Source organism: Hyperolius riggenbachi, chromosome 9, assembly GCF_040937935.1.
Source record: "Hyperolius riggenbachi isolate aHypRig1 chromosome 9, aHypRig1.pri, whole genome shotgun sequence".
NCBI lineage: Eukaryota > Metazoa > Chordata > Amphibia > Anura > Hyperoliidae > Hyperolius > Hyperolius riggenbachi.
The window spans coordinates 164,835,093-164,856,630 of record NC_090654.1 but is presented as its reverse complement, the minus strand read 5'-3'; the positions used below and the strand labels follow the sequence as shown (position 1 = coordinate 164,856,630).

At 43.6% G+C, this 21,538-nt stretch overlaps 1 protein-coding gene across 12 annotated transcripts in view; it reads right to left on the bottom strand.

Annotated features, from left to right (window-relative positions):
- Nucleotides 1-21,538, bottom strand: part of CACNA1D (calcium voltage-gated channel subunit alpha1 D) — a 665,324-nt gene that overhangs the window by 339,281 nt on the left and 304,505 nt on the right. For 8 of the 12 annotated variants that reach the window (XM_068253650.1, XM_068253652.1, XM_068253653.1 and 5 more), the window contains exon 7: nucleotides 14,260-14,456. In XM_068253650.1, coding sequence (XP_068109751.1) covers nucleotides 14,260-14,456 — 197 coding nt within the window. Of the gene's footprint in view, nucleotides 1-2,244; nucleotides 2,349-14,259; nucleotides 14,457-21,538 lie in introns of those variants that run through there. The other 4 variants (XM_068253651.1, XM_068253660.1, XM_068253661.1 and 1 more) reach the window with 2 other exon arrangements.

The following is a 21,538-nucleotide window of genomic DNA, read 5'->3' as shown; positions in this document are numbered from 1 at the left end:
CAACATCCCTCTTCCATCCACTACGGATTAAAAAAGTATATAAGACATAAAGAGGTGTTCCATAAAAGAAATGATTCCCTTGTTCTTTGTGAGACGCTAATTCACTTGCTTGAAGGCCCAAGGTTGTGGAATGTCAAGACATTCATTGAGCACAGCCAATTCTAAAGTAAACTGGTAGAGAGCTAAGTGTCTGCATCACATCACAGCTTGCTACATTTACAATTTCATGCTACATCTAAAGTGTAGATGCTACAAGTTGCCTTTGCTACTCTCCGAATAGTTGCATATGCCACAAGGGAGACACTTGCTCCATACTTGCAACCATACTTTAATTAAGATCTGCCCAGTCTCTTTCCATTATCCATAAGCCAAGCAGAGCACAAGTGGCAGTACAGGCTTGTATTGGTCTGTGACTGTCAAAAAAGTAATACACAGAAGTCAAAATCTAAGATCTTATGTCCTCTGTTCAGTCTGCACGTGGGTTTTATCTGAAGTAGATAAAGCCTTGGTACTATAGTATTTAAGCAGCATAAAAAAAATAATCTGAGTGAACTAAATGCAAGGCTGCTTTGTATGCAGTCTAACTACTTTCTCTGCAATCTTAATTTTAAAAATCAAGGCTGCAAAGCCCTGTCAGGTCTTCTTGAATTCCATCCAATGAAGCAGAGCCCCAAAAAAGGCATACATGCAGTCAGATAGTATAATACTGGCATTATTATTAATTATCAATCTTCTACTAACCCCATAGTAAAATATCAATAATTTTACCAATATTTTTCTATCACACTTTATACCCTAATTCTCACACTAACTCTTCCCTATCTAGAGCAATGGGGGGGATGCACCCTGGAGAACACAAAGACAAAATCGGGAACCCAAATAGTGTAGTATGTCAGGATATATAAAGATAGATGTACAATAAATGCACTGCTCACAAAGGTGGGTTGCAGAGGGGCAACCGACCCCAGGAAGCAGGTGGAGACAATGAACCCAACTTCACTCAGGCCAGGGACTGAATGGCGGTCACAAACTTTATGGAGAAAATGATGGCTACTATGCACCCCTCCTACAACAGGGTGTGTGTGTGTGTGTGGAGGAGGGGCTAAGCACAATAGGGGTAAAGAAGCACCCAGAGGTATATAAAACGGAGTTTCAAACAGCAATAAAAACATAAAGGGGTGAGGTGGCTTACCTCAATGATGACATTCTCGAATGAGAAAAATACATTTTTATTTTAGCACAGGCAACGCGTTTCACGGGTCCAAGCAAGCTTCCTCAGGCCAATAAGTGTGCCAGAGCATACAGCATCTATTAGCATGGGGCACTTCTCTCTCTCTTCTCTGAGAAGCGCCCCATGCTAATAGATGCTGTATGCTCTGGCAGACTTATTGGCCTGAAGAAGCGGGATTGGACCCGTGAAACGCGTTGCCTGTGCTAAAATACAATTTATTTTTCCATTTGAGAATGTCGTCATTGAGGGAAGCCACCTCACCCCTTAACGCTTTTATTGCGGTTTTTAACTCAGTTTTATATACCTCTGGGTGCTTCCTTACCCCTATTGTGCTCTTCCCTATCTAGCCTAACACTAACTTCCCTCCACCTACTCCTAAGAGTAACCTCTCACTCTAACCTTTAAACATTGATTTTTCCCCACCTACTCCTAACACTAAGTCCAGTAATTAAGCATCCCATGGCAAACCCGTTAATAAAAAGATTTGGATTTAGGCTACAGTGCAGCCAAACTCCGGTGCTCTACTGCTCCCAGCAAGCAGCTATATACTGACTTGTTACCATAAGTACAATCTGATAGTAAATTTAAGCTTTCAAGTAAATGTAGCAAGAACGTGTAATGATAGTTAAAGGTACAACTTACCAAAAGCTGATTTTACAGACCTGTATGGGTATCAGTAACTTTAGATTCTACAAAGCAACAAACCATTTCATAATAGGTAATGTGATGGCAGGCAAGGTGAAGACCTAGGACATCCCTTGGCTTTCTGTGCAAGGTAATAAGTTGCGGGCTGCAGTCACACAACTCTCCCCCCAAAAATGGAGGATGTACAGAAAAAAAATAATTCTCTGATGAAAAACCTCTTTAAATAAAACTAACATGTAGAAGAGGACAACATTTTACCTTTTACCCTGCTAGATATTATGCAAGTTCTAACCTTTCTAATGGATCATGAAATGTGGTGGCAGCTGGACGCTGGGCTCCGCCTTCATGAAAAAAGACATGGTGCTTACCCGCTTAATACACCAAGAACAAGATTTAGCACGAAAAATGACCCAAAGATGACGAGACTGACAAAATACACCCAAGGTAATTCAAGTCCCATAGCATCATTCATCTGGAAGAAATAAGATGGACTTGTAGAGAGAAGAAGCAGACGTGACAGACATTAGAACGAAGACTATAAACAAACCAGACAGGAGAAGGTCACACAAAGATAGTGTAAGTGAAGTGACAAGTTATATGACCATGAAACTTAAGACACAAGCTGGATTATGAAAGAGCTATCACTAAAACTTCCATATATCTAGAGATCCACATTTTTTCAGAAGCCAAAACTAATTAGCGTATCATTTTGGGTAAAGGGTTTCTGTGGAGCCAGCCCAATGAACATCAGAGCCGAATGATTTACCAAATCCCCTCACCTGCCTAAAATGATTGTTGACATGAAACACTAGATTTAACTGAGCTATGAAGGAAGTAATGAGAAATGTTAATATCTCAGGAGAACTCTATAGAGCTATGGAGACTACTGGGATACCAACTTATTCTCTACTTAAAGTGGGATTATACTCCCAAAACTACAATTTTAGTAACTATTCTGAGGTACATGAAAGCATTTAAAAGCATTACTAAGCATTCCCAGTGTGTAAAAATGTGTACTTTCACTGCAGAAAGCATCACACACCATGGGCTTGATTCACTAAATCGTTGTAACTCAGTTATCACATGTTAAGGCTTTGCACGTGCAAACGTGCGTGCTTAGTAGTTTGCACGTGCAACGTTTGTGCCGTTTGCACGCTAAGTTTTAGCGTGCGAACGGCGTTACGCTTAACGCGCTAAGTGCAGTATGCCAATTAAATCAATGGCGCTTCACCCGCTCAGTAAATTGCGTTTGGTAATGAAATTATGAATGCTGCTTACATTAACATGTGCGCTACTGTAACGCGGCGCGCGCAAATTCTTATGCGTGTTGCAATATGAAATATATACAGTAATAATTGAAGATATACATTCCGCTCGCGTGATCTGCAGTGAATTCTAGTGCTAAGTATCATTATCATATGAAGTCACTGCAGATCACGATACTTTGCGAGCAAAGCCTTGCCTGCATGTTAACATGTGCAAAGCGGCTTTTCACTGCCATGCTAAGTGTTAGCACAGCTTTGTGCATCAAGCCTCATATGTTTTTTCAGCAGATAGTTCGATAGATAAATTCCATCATGCCCGATATTTTTTTTTTCTGGTCGATTTCTCATAGAAGTGAATGAAAATTGATAAGAAAAGATAAGGTAATCAAGCGGAAAATTAACCGAAAAAAACGCATCATGTGTACCTAGCATAAGAAGCTTGCTTATCTCTGGCTAATCTGCAAATGTAACCATTGCCAGCTAGGACACACTTTCTTACCTATGTCTTGATTCTGCTCCCTCCCTCTGCTGAATAGATACATCACCCCGGCAAAAGCAGAAAAGGAGTGGGGCAACGTGAAGACACAGGCAGAGAGATTCTTGGTGGGAATGATTACATTTGCTAAATAAGCTAGAGATAAACAATCCCGTACTGCTCTCTGCAGTAAAAATAAACATTTTTTTACATGCAGGGAATGTTTGGGAATGCTTTAAAGTGTTCTTTCATGTGCCCAAGAGGAGTTACTGAAATGTTGGTTTTGGGAGTATAATCTCACTTTAATTGAGCAAATTTAGATGAAAAATAGATGAAAGTACCTTTGCAAGCTGGCTAATAGATCTCAGTGCAGGGAACAAAGATCCTGACACCTTTTCAGCTCAATGTTTCTGCTGAATCAGAGTGGTCTCCCCGCTAAAGTCAATGTCACCTGATTAAATAGAGATCATTTATTCCCTTCTGATTGCAGTCAGAGTTCTTCTATAGCAGACAGACACATCACCCATTGTACTGTGCTGTTCAAATCAACGTCACTAAATGGGATTAGTGCTGCAATGAAGAGCAACACAGGTGCCATACATTGCTCTATAAAGCAGGGCTACCTGCATTGCATAGTGGGTATAAGGCCTAATTCACAAACCATTCAGCAGTCCTCACTATGTTCTGATCTTTTAAGTTTATTAAAAATGTTTAATAAGCAAAATCGGTAGTTAAAAGGTTGTGTACCTAGTAGCCTGCAGTCAGCTCCCAGTCAGACTTGCCAGGTAACCACTGACATTCAGCAGAGCAACATACTGAAAAGACAACAGCATGGGAAGTCTTATATTTCTTTTGTATTCTTTTATATCCCCATAGGCACATTTTAAAAGTAAATTGTAGCTGGAGTTCCACTTATACTGCACAGTGTCTGACATTCTCAAACTTAGACTTTAAAATGCTGAGAATTTTACTTTCAAGCTTAATCATCAGTTAAATAATGAATTCAGCTTACTTTAACTCTTGTTGTAATGGGTTCTTCATTCAAATCAAGATCATTTTAATTTGTAATGAAAAGAAATAAGGACCAAATTAAATGTATTATATTTTTCTGTCTCAAACTGCTAAGGATGACCTTGAAAATTAATTCTGTCTCCATTGGAAATGCTAATCATCAAACATTAGTTTCATGCATTTGTCTCTTCAGAAATGACTACAGGATAGCAACAGGCACTTAAAGGGAAATTCCACTTTTGTTGGCAAAAATTAGCTTTGCATATAACATACCTTAAGTATTATTATTATTATTTAGTATTTCTATAGCGCCAACATCTTCTGCATCGCTGTGCAGAGTATATTGTCTTGTCACTTAACTGTCCCTCAGAGGGGCTCACAATCTATTCCGTACCATGGTCATTTGTCTATGTATGTATTGTGTAGTGTATGTATCATAGTCTAGGGCCCATTGAAGGGGAAGCCAAGTAACTTATCTGTATGTTGTTGGAATGTGGGAGGAAACCAGAGCGCCCACGTGACACAGGGAGAACAGAAACTCTGTGCAAATAGGGCCCTGGCTGGGATTCAAACTGGGGATCCAGCGCTGCAAGGCAAGAGAGCCAAACACTATGCCACATGCTGGCTGGATTCACACTGTGTTGCATGTGTTATGATGTGTGTGAACTGCAATGGAGACTAGATGTAGACATTAATTCAAAGCCTGCATGCAGCAAATTAGAATAACGCAATCTGTTACAATGCATATATGTGAACAGGCCCATAGAAATCTATGAATTGCAATGATCCTGCAAGCTACAGCAATTAAATCGAATCAAAGATAGCTTTATTGTCATGACCAAGATGCATACAGGCATTGCCAAAGCAAGGGGAAAAGGGGGACATGGTACGGGGACAATGGCTAAGCATTAGGGTGTGTGGTATTGGAGCACTGTGATCCCTCAGGGTGATCCACCACCTCAGTCAAGAACCGAGAAAGCAGATATGACCTGAGCTCAACAACAATTACGGATTAATTTCTTTTATTATACAGTATATATAAAATGCAGAAAAGCTCAACGTTTCGGGCAGGAGTCCTTTCTCAAGTGGCACTTGAGAAAGGGCTCCTGCCCGAAACATCATGCTTGTCTGCATTATGTACACTGTATAATAAAAGTTGACATACTGCAATGCAATCGATGCAATGTGAAAGGTCCCTTAACCACCTTAGCGGTATGGACGAGCTCAGCTCGTCCATCACCGCCGGTGGCTGCCGCTCAGGCCCTGCTGGGCCGATTTGCTCGCTGTAAAAAGCAGCACACACAGCCGGCACTTTGCCAGCCGCGTGTGCTGCCCGATCGCCGCTGCAGCGCGGCGATCCGCCGCGTGCAGCGGCGAAAGAGGGTCCCCCCAGCCGCCCGAGCCCTGCGCAGCCGGAACAAACAGTTCCGGCCAGCGCTGAGGGCTGGATCGGAGGCGGCTGACGTCAGGACGTCGGCTGACGTCCATGACGTCACTCCGCTCGTCGCCATGGCGACGAGCAAAACGAAACAAGGAAGGCCGCTCATTGCGGCCTTCCTTGTTACTGCGGATCGCCGGAGGCGATCAGAAATATGGATTAGGAGCGCCCTCTAGTGGGCTTTCATGCAGCCAACTTTCAGTTGGCTGCATGAAATCGTTTTTTTTTTATTAAAAAAAAAACCTCCCGCAGCTGCCCTGGCGATCTTAATAGAACGCCAGGGTGATTAATAGAAAACACAGCTTCATTGTCTCTCAAAGGAGCTCAAAATCCCATGACCTTACTATCGTCATAGTCTAATGTTCCTACCAAAGTTTATGGCTGGTCTGAGGGAGAGCCAATCAATCTATCAGTATTTTGGGATGTGGGAGGAAACCCAAGAAAACAAAGCAAGAAACCCCAAACTGGCAAGAAATCAAACTTAGGACTGCAAAGAAAGAGTGCTAGCCACCTAGCCAAAACACGGCCAATTGAAGTTAATGGCTATTTTATTAACACAAGTGGAATTTACCTTTAAATGGCATAAACACTAAAAACAAAGAAAAGAATGAAAGTAAGACACATGCAAAACATTGAATGCAACATACACTACTGAAGAATATACATTATTAGTGATTTTTTTTAATTATCATTTTAGAACCTAAAGTATCTGTATAATGAAGCATTCTGAGGTTAAACTGGCAATGATGGACACTTATAAAACAATGGCTTCTGTTTTGTAAGACAGTCTCTACTTTTGGACTAGAAAGAAATGAGTGAGAACAAGTAAAATGGTTGTATCTGACAAACTAAGGTCAGTGGTGAGTGTAACCTAAAGTGCTATTATCTTACACAATCTCATTACTGGCAAAGGCCATTTCTAATATTAGTGGTACACTATTACATTCTGAAGTAATAACTGAATAAACTTTCATAGATACTATTGCACAAATGATAGTTGAAACTATGCATCTTTAAAGCTAGGTACACACAATGCAATTTTCTGACATATTTACTGTCAGATTGATTATCTCCAACATGTCCAATCTGATGTCCAATCTGATGTCCAATCTGATTTCCAATAGATTTTTCTAATAATTTTTCCTAGCAGCGAATGGAAAATCGATCGAGAAATCGAACGGAAATCAGATCTGACATTTTGGAAATAATCGCTCTGACAATAAATCTGTCAGAAAATTGCATTGTGTGTACCTGGCAATGGACTGTGGTCCTTTACAATCTAGTTTTAGAATTTTCCCTCAGAAACTAGTCAGTGGTAAACAAAGAACATTTCTTAAGTATTCTGTAAAGTCATTCAACAACATTATTTAAAGCATAACTTAGATTCAATCTCTAGGAGTGTTTGAATGGATTACAGTATAATCTCATTATAATAAACTCAGGTATAGTAAACATTCGTGTATAGTAAACTACTTCTTCAGGTCCAAGTCAATCTCCATTATAAGTCTAAGGGAGCAACGCCTGGTATAGTAAACTTGGATATAATAAAGATTCAGGTATAGTAAACTATTTTTTTGGCCCCTAGGTGACGCTGACGGATATAGTGACTAGTGGATGGCGCATTCGTCATGCGTCAATGTGAAACCAAGGATCTTAGCTGCACATTGGCAGGTGAGCTCATGCCTGAATGGGTTGCAATGAATAGTGCCGCTGTTACACTTTAGCTAGGATGCACATTTGGTGGAGGAACTACAAGGTCTAGAATACCTTTGGGCTGCATAGCCAGGCAACACGAATCCCAGGCTGGAGAAATCAGAGCTCCGATACCTCTGTGGCCAGGACCTACCACTGGTTGGACTCAGGGGAGCCGCCAGGCACCAAGCAGGCCAAGCAGCCACTTGGGGCCTCATGTTTTTAGGGGCCTCAGAGGCTCCGTGACGTCGTCGTGACGTCACACTGTTGTCCGCACTGGGCTGGCCGCGGCGTCTATTCATAGCCTGCAGCCCCGCTCCAGCCTGCATAGTCTTCCGGCAGGCAGAGCAGGGCTACGGGAAGATGGCGTCTGAAGCCCTGTACTGGAGGCTATTTGTGTCTTCAGTACAGGGCTTCGGGCGCCATCTTCCCGTAGCCCTGCTATTCCATTCAGCATGGGAGATATGCAGGAGGAGGAGCTGCACGCCAGAGGCCGGCGGGAGAGGAGACTTCTGTCAGGTGAGTAAATTATTCTTTTGACTTGGGCTACTAACAGTGTGCAGGGGGACACTCTGTCTGTGTACAGTGGTGGGGGGATAAGTGTATATATTGTAAATATGTTTGTTTGCACTAATTGATCACCTCCTGATGAAGCCATAGGGTGAAACCGGTCGAGGGTTAGCTTGCACTGTATATATTATGAGCACCATTTAAGTATCCCTGTTCCTTTTGAGGACCCCCCCTACTCTTCCCTGTCTCCGTATTTAAGGGTCTGATACTGGCTGCACTGACACAGTTATACACTGTGCAGGCTTCATTGGACGATAGACGTATACGGAGATAGCCACACCATGTTCAATCAGCTACCAGTGAGCGTTGGGGGATCGGCTAAGGCCCCCCAGTGTGACATAGGCACAACACCATTAGAACGATTCAGTTACAGACAGTGACCTGTTTGCTATTTTATCTTATCGATTACAGTGACATCTTGACGAAGCATAGTTCTGTACCTACATTTTAATTTATCTAATAAAAGTACCTCTTTTTAGTTTTTTTACATATGTACTGATAGGGCCTGTCTTTGATGAGACAACAGTGTATGAATTGTTTCCCCATTACTTATTCGGAAAGTGTACATAAATTATTTTTTTTGCAGGTGAAATGTTGCCCAAATTGCGTGTATTTTCTGCTGAAATGTTGCCCACGTTGCGTTTATTTCCTGCTGAAATTTTGCCAAATTGCATTTATTTCCTGCTGAAATGTTGCCCAAATTGCGTTTATTTTCTGCTGAAATGTTGCCTACATTGCATTTGTTTTCTGCTGAAATGTTGCCCAAATTGCGTTTGTTTTCTGCTGAAATGTTGCCCAAATTGTGTTTATTTTCTGCTGAAATGTTGCCCAAATTGTGTTTGTTTTCTGCTGAAATGTTGCCCAAATTGCATTTGTTTTCTGCTGAAATGTTGCCCAAATTGCATCTGTTTTCTGCTGAAATGTTGCCCAAATTGAGTTCGTTTTTTGCTGAAATGTTGCCCAAATTGCGTTTGTTTTCTGCTGAAATGTTGCCCAAATTGCGTTTGTTTTCTGCTGAAATGTTGCCCAAATTGTGTTTATTTTCTGCTGAAATGTTGCCCAAATTGTGTTTGTTTTCTGCTGAAATGTTGCCCAAATTGCATTTGTTTTCTGCTGAAATGTTGCCCAAATTGCATCTGTTTTCTGCTGAAATGTTGCCCAAATTGCGTGTATTTTCTGCTGAAATGTTGCCCAAATTGCATGTATTGTCTGCTGAAATGTTGCCCAAATTATGTGTATTTTCTGCTGTAATGTTGCCTAAATTGCGTTTGTTTTCTGCTGAAATGTTGCCCAAATTGCGTTTGTTTTCTGCTGAAATGTTGCCCAAATTGCGCGTATTTTCTGCTGAAATGTTGCCCAAATTGCGTTTATTTTCTGCTGAAATGTAGCCCAAATTGTGTTTATTTCCTGCTGAAATGTTGCCCAAATTGTGTTTGCTTTTTGCTGAAATGTTGCCCAAATTGCGTTTCTTTTCTGCTGAAATGTTGCCCAAATTGCATTTGCTTTCTGCTGAAATGTTGCATAAATTGCGTTTATTTTCTGCTGAAATGTTAACAAAAATTTCATTTATTTTCTGCTGAAATGTTGCCCAAATTGCATTTGTTTTCTGCTGAAATGTTGCCCAAATTGTGTTTTGTTTTCTGCTGAAATGCTACCCACATTGCGTTTATTTTCTGGTATCTGGGGTAACTGTTGCTGCATTTATTATTTAATGATCATAGTTGGCTATATTTGCTGCTTTGGGGTTACAGTTACACTCCACCCAGGTCACGCCCATTTTTTGGCGCGGAGCGCCACGCGTGCCGCGAACACCCCCCCCCCCCCCATACCCATTTTTCAGCACCCCCTACCTAATAAATTGCTGGGCCTGGCTACTGTAAATAGTTGTCTTCTCAAGTTCTCAAACTATTGATGTACTGCTGCAGCTGCTCACTTAGTTCAGGCTTGTGTGTATTGGGCTGGGCTGGCTGCCTTAGCCTGTGATCATCATCAGGCCTGCTGTGTGTGTGTGTGTGTGTGTGTGTGTGTGTGTATATACTGGGCTGGCTGTGGTTTTGTGTGTGTGTGTGTGTGTGTGTGTGTGTGTGTGTGTGTGTGTGTGTGTGTGTGTGTGTGTGTGTGTGTGTGTGTGCGCGTGTGTACTGGGCTGGGCTGGCTGTGATCAGGCCTGAGGCCTGTGTGTACTGGGCTGGGGGCTGTGTATAAGCTCTAGGGCTGGGCTGGCTGTGATCAGGCCTGAGGCCTGTGTGTACTGGGCTGGGGGCTGTGTATAAGCTCTGGGGCTGGGCTGGCTGTGATCAGGCCTGAGGCCTGTGTGTACTGGGCTGAGGGCTGTGTATAAGCTCTGGGGCTGGGCTGGCTGTGATCAGGCCTGAGGCCTGTGTGTACTGGGTTGGCTGGTTGTGATCAAGCCTGAGGCCTGTGTGTACTGGGCCGGTGGCTGTGTTAAGCTCTGGGGCTGAGCTGGCTGTGATCAGGGTTGGGGCTGGTGTACCGGGCTGGCTGTGTGCTCTGTTGCGCATGCTTGGCCGTGTTTGCTCCTGCATTTTGGAGCGTTCTGTGCTAGTGAATTACTACTGCCGTGACCTCTTGTGCCGCACTTTACAATGTACATAGTCATGTCACTGACTGCCCTCAGAGCTTACCATCTAATCCTACCATAGTCTAATGGCCTACTTAATGGTCTCCATTCACAATAACGTGTGGTAATTGTTGTTTTGGTCGCAAAATTACCTCCAGTGATAATTTTGAGTATGCACTAAACATGATTTTCCGAGTGTGATAAATGTCCGATAAAAGTGTGTAAAACATTTAGAAATTCACCCTGTGTGTATTTAGAGAGTTTAGCCTTTCTAGTTCACCCTCATCTGTGACTAATGAAAAAATTTTTTTGTCCATATTGACATGTAAGCATCATGCAGTTGGCTCCACCCCATGCCATGGCCACACCCTGGCTCCACCCATGTCATGCCCACGCCCACTTTCTGTGGAATATCCACGCCCATTTTTCGCAAGATAGAGCCACTTCCTGCAGTCCGCTTGGGGCCACAAAAACCTTAGCTGCACCCCTGGTTGGACTACATGATGATTAGCTGCATGATTGACCAAAGTGTGAACAGGAGGTTTTGTCTTACCCAGTTACAGGACGCATGCTGCGATTTGTCCAGCCTAGAATTCATGTTGCCTGGCTATGCGGCCCTAAGGTATTCTAGACCTTGTAGTCCGTCCACCAAATGTGCATCCTTGCGATGTTGCTATCCTTGCTATCCGCTACTGTATGCTACTGTATCGTATGCTACAAAGAAGGCAAAGTGGGCCCCCTTTGCCAGACCTGGAATGTCTGAGTCCGATCGCCGAATGCGGCGCGATGCGATCACATCCAGCCAATGGAAATGGGCCTAAGGAATGTCTGAAACAGACATATGTGATATTGTTCTAGCACAGTGGAGAGACTTGTGCCTGTTAGAGAGAAAGGATCACTTTTCTACCTGCTGAAAATAGTGGCAGTTAAAAAAGCGGGGCAGAGTTGTAGGGCAGGACTCAACTAGTCAGTGCTAGCCCTTATGTCTGATTTTTTTTACACCTTTAGTGATACCTTCTAATTTTGGTTGGAGTAATAAATACGGTTTGTATTGGAATCTGTGACAGGTAAGTGAATATCTTCCAACATCAATACCTATCATTTCTATGCTCAATGCAGCACTGGCGGTCCGTCCATTAGGCACCAGGGGGTATGGTATTTCCGGTGACAGGGAGGGGGTGTCAAAAAGGTCTCCCACAGAGGCCATGAGTAGGAGGGAGAAGCAGCGCAAGTAGGAGGGGCAGCGGGGACAGCGACAGGCAATAGCTCACCTGGGTCCCCTCCTTCCGCACCCTCTCCCCTCCGGATATGCAGCAGGCGCAGCGAGCTGGGAATGACTCACCTGACTCAGGCGTTTCAGGAGCTGGAGCGCTGCGTTACCGTCTTGTGCCACAGGTCTCCGCTTTCAATGCTGCTCACTGTGCTTCCGCTAATCAGGAAGCACAGTGAGCGGTATTGAAGGCGGAGAAGACTTGTGGCACGTGATGGTGACGCAGCGCTCCAGAGTCTGGAATGCAGGAGACAGGTGAGTCATTCCCCGCCCGCCGCGCCTGCCTATTGCATATCTAGAGGGGGAGAGTGCGGAAGGAGGGGACCCAGGGTCTGGCCCCCCTCCCCGCTGTTGTTTCCACTGCCCCTCCTTCCAAGCTTCCCATACTGGGGCCAACTATGCTACCTATACTGGGGGCAACTATGCTAGCTATACTGAGGCAACTATGCTTGCTATACTGGGGCAACTATACCAGTTGTACTGGGGCGACTATACTACCTATACTGGGGCAACTATACTACTTGTATTGGGGCAACTATGCTAGCTAAACTGGGGCAACTATGCTACCTATACTCGGGGACACTATACTAGCTATACCGGGGCAACTATGCTACCTATACTGGGCTCAACTATACTGGGGCAACTATGTTACCTACACTGGGGGCAACTATACTAGCTATACTGGGGCAACTATGTTAGCTATACTGGGGACAACTATGTTACCTATACTGGGGGCAACTATACTAGCTATAGTGGGGTAACTATGCTACCTATACTGGGGCAACTATGCTACCTATATTGGGCTCAACTATACTGGGGCAACTATGCTACCTATACTGGGGGCAACTATAATATGTATACTGGGGCAATTATGCTACCTATACTGGGGGCAACTATACTACCTATACTGGGGCAAGTTTACTAGCTATACTGGGGTAACTATAGTAACTATACTGGGGAAACTGTGTTACCTACGCTGAAGGGAAACTATACTAGCTATACTAGGGCAACTATGCTACTTATACTGGAGCAACTATGCTATCTCTACTGGGGTCAACTATACTAGCTTTACTGGGGTGACTATGTTACCTATACTAGGGCAACTATGCTACATATACCGGGGGCAACTATACTAACTATACTGGGGCAACCTTGCTACCTATACTGGGGGCAACTATACTAGCTACCAATACTGGGGCAGCTATACTGGCCCAACTATGCTACCTATACTGGGGCAACTATACTACTTATACTGGGAGCAACGATACTAGCTACCTATACTGGGGCAACTATACTACCTATACTGGGGGCAACTATACTAGCTACCTATACTGGGGCAACTTTACTACCTACACTGGAGCAACTATACTGGGGGCAACTATACAACCTATAATGGGGCAACTACATTACCTATACTAGGGGCACCTATACCTGGCATTACCCGCCGTAGCGTGCTTAGCATGCCACACTCACTTCTTTCCTTTTTTTAGACGAGGGGGTGTCTTTTAATACCCAGCACCGGGTGTTAAGTGCCCTAGGTACACCACTGCAATCCAGTTAATATAGTGAATGGAGATGGTCAATGAGATGCAATTTTTTATGGCTTGCATGCAAATTTTAGGTACATTGAAGACAACATGGAACTGGAACAATCCAAATGTAAATGCATATTAGTGGCCCAGTTCCAAACTGTATACAATTTGTATAGAAGCCAGAAATAATAACATGTCATTGACCATCTCTAATGTAAAGAGTTGGGGAAAAAGCATATCTACCCCAGCTTACACTGTGGTCACCTAATCTGTCTGCTATTGTAGCCATTCGAATTTCAATAGCCACGGACAATGTCAGGTCTAAGGTACTCTCTGTCCTGCCAAAGGCTCTTCCATTAGAAACGCTGCAGATGGTGGTGAGGCAGAGCTATAGGAATAAACTGAATACCATTGTTCTCTTGCAGTGAAATACAATTTTCTCAGAAAAGAACTTAATCAATAACAATTTCTTCTGGTAAAAACTGTATGCAGTGTGTTATAAAATAAGTCCTGCCTGCTGTACACTCTTCTCAGCAAGATGAAACTTACCCAGTATAAGACATCTGTCCAGCCCTCCATTGTAATACACTGAAATACGGTCAACATTGCAAAGGCAAAGTTATCAAAGTTGGTTATGCCACCGTTAGGTCCAACCCATCCAGTTCTACATTCTGATCCATTAACAGGACAAACTCGCCCGTTCCCTGAGAACGCACAAGGCGCCGGATCATCTTCAGCTAGCAACTCTGCAAAATAGAATATCAAATTATGGATTGCAATGAGTGTGTGAATACCATACACCGCAATATCTCGTGAACAAGGTTGGAGGAGTCAGCTCAGCTCCATATGCTATGTTCTTAGTCATGCGACAGGAAAGGCAACATGATATATGAAAATGGTAGAATTAACTGCATATTCTCCAGGTTCATCTTTGCTAACAATGAAAAGTCTGATGTAAATTAGTTCCTTAGCTCAAAGTATGACACACAAGAGCTAAAACATTTTTGTAATAATTTAAAGGACAACTGAAGTGAGAAGTATATGGAGGTTGCCATATGTATTTCTTCTTAAACAATACCAGTTGCCTGGCAGTTCTGCTGATCTATTTAGCTGCTGTAGTGTCGGAGAATAACGCCAGAACCAAGCATGCAGCTAATCTTGTCAGATATGACAATAATGCCAGAAATCCAGGTTGTTAGACCAAATATGCATGGAGGGAATTTTGAAAGAGAGCCTGGATGTACAACTTGGGCTCTCAGGCTCCAGGTGGCTTAAACGTGGATTTTTCTTTATCCACTTGAGGACTGCACTGTTAAACCCCCCTAAAGACCAGGCAATTTTTCCTTAAATTGGCCACTGCAGCTTTAAGGCCAAGCTGTAGGGCCACACGACACAGCACACAAGTGGTTCCACCTCCCTTTTCTCCCCACCAACAGAGCTCTCTGTTGGTGGGGTCTGATCGCCCCCCAGATGGTTGTTTGTGTTTGTTTATTTTTTTATTTTTATAAAAAGTGTGTTTTTTTTTATTCAATTGCATACCCCCCTCCCTCCCTCTGCCAGCCAATCCCCGTGATCAGCTGTCGTAGGCTTCAGCCTATGACAGCCGATCACCTCTGTGGCTCAGGAGGGGACAGCCGTGTCACACGGCCGTCCCCAGTACAGTAGATCGCAGCGCTACACCAGTAATTAGACGGCGGTTACGCCGTCTAACAGTCTCCCGAGCGCAATCGCTCCGCCCACCAAGCAGGAGATGCGCGCGCAGCCTGTGCGCGATCTCCTGCAAAACAGAGCCCCAGGACTTTACGCCGATCGACATTAGGCAGACCTGGGGCTGCCGCTGCGGCCACGCCCATCGGCGTGACGCTGTCGGCTAGAGGTTAGATTGCTATTTGTAAAAAAAACTGTAACCGCCATGCTAAAGCTGGATTGCTCTGGAAGTTGTTGTAGATTGTAAAGTATAAACACATTCTTTGAATATATTAGCTAGTTTGCCACTAGATGGCGACCCTTATGCATAGAAGAGCTTGAGGTGTCAAGGGAGGAGCTGTAGCTACGACGCACCACGTGGTAACGTCGACCATGCTGACCTGTTACAGCTTAGCTCCGGTAACCAATACTGTGGCCCGGCTGTTTAACACCTGAACTAGCACTTGCGAGTGCTAATATGAGTGCTGCACAAAGACATTCCATTTCAGCATCTACCTAGAGACTATCCTCCACACATGGTTTGAACCTGGGACTTGGTGAGAGACACTGTTTTACTATATAATATGGCTTGCTTCATGCTCTCATGTTGCTCCACAGCCCATGATGCTTGCTTACCTGTTTATCTTTGCTGCATGAAGTCTCACTAAGGAACGGTGTCATTTTCGCCATACTTGCTATGATCATAAGCGTTTGGTGCCTAGAGGTTGATGACAACTTTGGATAGTGTTGCATTAAGGAGGCACTAGTCACGTTTGCATAGCCTTGACAATGCTGCATATTTGAGAGTGGTGCTGCTAAGAGCTGGGAGTGTTTGCTTGCATTGTGGTTCGGACTGAGCCTGCATTTTGCAAAACTGTTTCCATCATTTATTCCTGCGGATAGAGTCCATTCGGTTCTGAATGCTACAGTGGGATGCGAAAGTTTGAGCAACCTTGTTAATTGTCATGATTTTCCTGTATAAACTGTTGGTCGTTACGATAAAAAAGGTTAATTAAATATATCATATAGGAGACACACACAGTGATATTTGAGAAGTGAAATGAAGTTTGTTTTATTTACAGAAAGTGTGCAATAATTGTTTAGCGGTAACCCCGAGTCGGGCTCGGGATGGAAATCCACAGCTCAGAGCAGTAATCCCGAGTTGGATCCATCTTAGGTGTGGAATGTGTAGGGCTGCTGCAGATCTATCAAGCGGTATGATTTTTAGGGTCTGAAAGCTTATGAGAAAATTGCACCGCTTTTGGAAAAAAAATCTAGAAATAATCATACCGCCAGGGAGGTTAAACAAAATTAGGCAGGTGCATACATTTGGAAACCACAAAAAAAAAAATGAAATCAATATTTAGTAGATCCTCCTTTTGCAGAAAATACAGCCTCTAAACACTCCTTGTAGGTTCCAATGAGAGTCTGGATTCTGGTTGAAGGTATTTTGGACCATTCCTCTTTAGAGATGGCCCGAACTGTTCGCCGGCGAACGGTTCCAGGCGAACTTCAGTGGTTCGCGATCGCGGAGAACCGCAAACTTTTCCGGAAGTTCAATTCGCGGCCATAGTGCATCATGAGGGTCAACTTTGACCCTCTACATCAGAGTTAGCAGGCACATTGTAGCCAATCAGGCTACACTCCCTCCTGGAGCCCCACCCCCCTTATAAAAGGCAGGCAGCGTCAGGCATTGGACTCACTCGTGTGCCTGCAGTAATTAGAGAAGGGAGAGCTGCTGCAGAGACATTAGGGAAAGCTTAGTTAGGCTACAGTTAGGCTTGTTAGGTTGCTCTTTCTTGCTGATACTTACTGCTAAAAAGCACTCCTCATCCTCAACAGCTCTTTTGAGAGCTAATGTTGTTCTTGTGATCTATTTTTTTTTATTTTTTGTGTGTGGCCCACTTGCATTATATACAGCCCTGTCAGTCAGTCGCAGCTGGCCTTTGGCACTTTAATTCCTACTGTGCCACTGCCAGGCCCAGCACATTCAGTGACTACCTATGAATGTGACAGGCAGCTGCACATTCATAATCCCAATCACTGCACCTGTTCACTGTTCAGTGCACCTGCCTACCTATACCTATGTGAGCGCACGCATTGTTAATACCACCAGTCATTGCACCTGTTCAGGGTACGTGTGTGTGTGTGTGTGTGTGTGTGTGTGTGTGTGTGTGTGTGTGTGTGTGTGTGTGTGTGTGACAGGCAGCTGCACATTTGTAATACCAGTCACTGCAACCTGTTCACTGCACCTGTGTAACCGCATATTGTTGTACCAGCAGTCACTGCATACCTGTGCACTGCACCTGTGTAGACGTACATTGTATTAGTCAAGTCAGTGCATACCTTTCACTTCATCCCCCCCAATATGGACAAAACAAAAGGCAGAGCCAGAGGCAGGCCACCTGGCAGGTCTGTTCGAGGTTGCGCTGTCATGATTTCGTGCGGCCCTTGACCAAAGTACAGTGTTCAGAAGAAAGCAGGTGCCATCAACCCCCAATATTGTCAGGACGTAGTCGACTATTTAACACAGAACACCTCATCTTTCTCAGCTTCCGCACGGAAGCGTGACATATCTTCCTCCTCCTGCTCTGATTCTGGCACCCCACTTAACACTCAGTCGGCTGCCACCACCTAAGTGCCATCACCCCAGGGCTCAGCGGTGTGGACATTTTTTGTGTGTGTCTGCCTCAGATAAGAGCAATGTCATCTGTACTCTCTGCCACCGAAAACTGAGCCGTGGAAAGACGAAGACAACTACCTTACGAAGGCACATGATTACCAAGCACAAACTGCAATGGGATACCCACCTGAGGAAAAGCAGCACACAAAAGCAAAGCCACACACTGCAGTGGAAGATACCAGGCCGCAATTTTTTCTCAAAAAAGGCGATACCTAAACTGTACCGTGATGTTGAAAGGCAAGTGGCGACATCTCTGGCACACAGGGTTGGGTCAAGGGTCCATCAGACCACGGATGCCTGGTCTGCAAAGCACGCTCAGGCCTGCTCGAAGACTAAGTCAGTCCCCACACACAGCATCTCTGCCTGCACGCCATGTGACTGCCTGCCCCAAGACTAAGTCGCTCCACACACAGGATCTCTGCCTGCAGGCCACTTGACTGCCTTCTCCGACCACCACCAACAGGGTCCACCAGTACTTCAGGCAGATTCCTGAATTTTTTGGCTTTTGGACTTTTGGCGTCTATCCCACTCATCCATGCAAAAACTCAGATGTTAGACCCCTTGAAACATCTTTTCCATCACTTTTGTGGCCAGCATAAATGTTTCTAGTTTTCTCAGTTCGCCTCCCCATTGAAGTCTACTGCGGTTCGCGGAAGTTCGCGGTCCGCGAACTGAAAATCGTAGTTTTGGGCCATCTCTATTCCTCTTTACAAAACATATCTAATTCATTCAGGTTTGATGGCTGCCGAGGTGGACAGCTCTCTTTAACTCACACCACAAATTTTTATTTATATTCAGGTCTGGGGACTAAGATGGCTATTCCAAAACATTGTACTTGTTCCTCTGCATGAATGCCTTAGTGGATTTTGAGCAGTGTTTAGAGTCGTTGTCTTGTTAAAGGATACAGCCCCGGCGCAGCTTCAGCTTTGTCACTGGTTCCTGGACATTGGTCTCCAGAATCTGCTGATACTGAGCGGAATCCATGCGTCCTTCAACTTTGACAAGGTTCCCAGTTCTTGCACTGGCTACACAGCCCCACAGCATGATGGAACCACCACCATATTTTACTGTAGGTAGCAGGTATTTTTCTTGGAAGGCTGTGTTGTTTTTCCTCCATAATGCCCAAATAACTCAATTTTAGTTTCATCAGTCCATAGCCCCTTATTCCAAAATTAAGCTGGCTTGTCCAAATGTGCTTTATCGGCTCTGTTTGTGCTGTGGGCGGAGAAAAGGCTTCCTCTGCCTCACTCTTGCATACAGCATCTTCTTGTGTAAAGTGTGCCAAATGGTTGAACAATGCACAGTGACTCCATCTGCAGCAAGATGATGTTGTAGGTCTTTGGTGCTGGTCTGTGGGTTGACTGACTGTTCTCACCATTCGTCGCTTCTGTTTATCAAAGATTTTTCTTGGTTTGCCACTTTGAGCCTTAACTTGAACTGAGCCTGTGGTCTTCCATTTCCTCAATATGTTCCTAACTCTGGAAACAGGCAGCTTTCTGTATCCTTTCCCTAAACCATGATGGTGAACAATCTTTGTCTTCAGGTCATTTGAGAGTGGTTTTGAGACCCCCATGTTGCTACTCTTCAGAGAAAATTAAAAGAGGAGGGAAACGTACAATTGACCCCCTTAAATACTCTTTCTCATAATTGGATTCACCTGTGTATGTAGGTCAGGGGTCACTGAGATTACCAAGCCAATTTGAGTTCCAATAATTAGTTATAAAGGTTTTGAAATCAATAAAATGACAACAGTGCCCAAATGTATGCACCTGCCTAATTTTAGTTAAATAATTATTGCACACTTTCTGTAAATCCAATAAACTTCATTTCACTTCTCAAATATCACTGTGTGTGTCTCCTACATGATATATTTAACTGACATTTTTCATTGTAACAACCAACGATTTATACAGTAAAATCATGACAATTAACCAGGTTGCCCAAACTTTTGCATCCCACTGTATATCACACATGGTTGAGCATTAGCGCTCAGTAGTACAATACAGATAAGGGAACCCTTTTTGGTATTGAGCTTTCAGGTTGATGTGTGAATGATGTGTAGAGTGGGCTGGCTTTATTGTTTTTAATGGATTGACAGATCTGTCAACATTTTATTGGTTGTGTGTTGTATATGCAGATTTTGTATTGTTAGCACGAATAAATTGACTTCCCAGCGCATTTGGACTGATACGCTACTAACTTCCACCACCCATCTCCCTCCCCCTCCCCAAATAATGGCAGAAACACCTGATCTGCATATGCTTGTTCAGGGTCAAATGGTAGAAGTATTAGAGGCAGAGGATCAACAGGACAGCCAGGCAACTGATATTGCTTTAAATGAAATAAATATGCCTCCATATGCCTCTCACTGCAGTTGTCCTGTAAAGCAGAATAGGAATAACACATTTACACAAAAGTTGTTATCACCAAAAACTTTTATTCAACAAGTCTTGGAGTTCTCCTTTAAAATGAGGTTAATTGGTACAAATAGTGATCATTCTATATACTTGTGAATGCATTATGATTGTTGTTTCATCTGAAATACCGTATATTCCGGCGTATAAGACGACTGGGTGTATAAGACAACCCCCCAACTTTTTCAGTTAAAATATAGAGTTTGTGATATACTCACCGTATAAGACTACCCCTCTTCCAACGTACACCAAATTTGAAAAAAATCATATACTGGTGCTGTACTGTATGTGGTACCCAGTATATAACAGTATATAGTCAATTGACTAGTTGGACTGGTCAACTCTCCCTCTCCCTTAGTGGATTGGTCAGCTCTCCCTGTCTCCCTGTTTATCAGAGCAGTATGGAAGAATAGATTGCGCTGTGCCCATAAAATACGCCTCTTTCACCCCTCTGGGCCCACCCTTGTATCCTAATGACCTCCCTCTCTGCCTCTCAGATCTCACACATATGTGCCTGCGCCGCTTTACTACAGTCCTCAGCAGCAAGATCTGAGAGACGGTAACAGGATAGGGGGTATCACCCAGCATCAATGATACCCGGCGTATAAGACGACCCCCAACTTTTCAGAAGATTTTCAAGGGTTAAAAAGTAGTCTTATACGCAGGAATATACAGTATTAGGAAACATAATTGATGTGTAAACAGGTGACATTGGCACTATAAATATGACCACACACCATGCAATTTCTAGACTTTTTTTATTCAGAACATCTGACCAATGTATCACAATTGTGAGTTCAGTTGTTTCTAAATTATGAAAAAAAAAGTATTGAAGACTCTGAAAAAAATGCTTGGGTCTTTATATTAAGAAATTCATTTTACTCTGTCCTACACCAATCAATTTTCTGAAGAACTGTTCAGAATGTTCTACCACGGTTGATCAAAAAAAAGATATATGCATTAAAAAAAACGGAAATTCAATCCCTACCCTAAACTCTGATTTGCAGTTGTGGGTCCAATTTTTTTTCCAACTGCTTCAGTAACT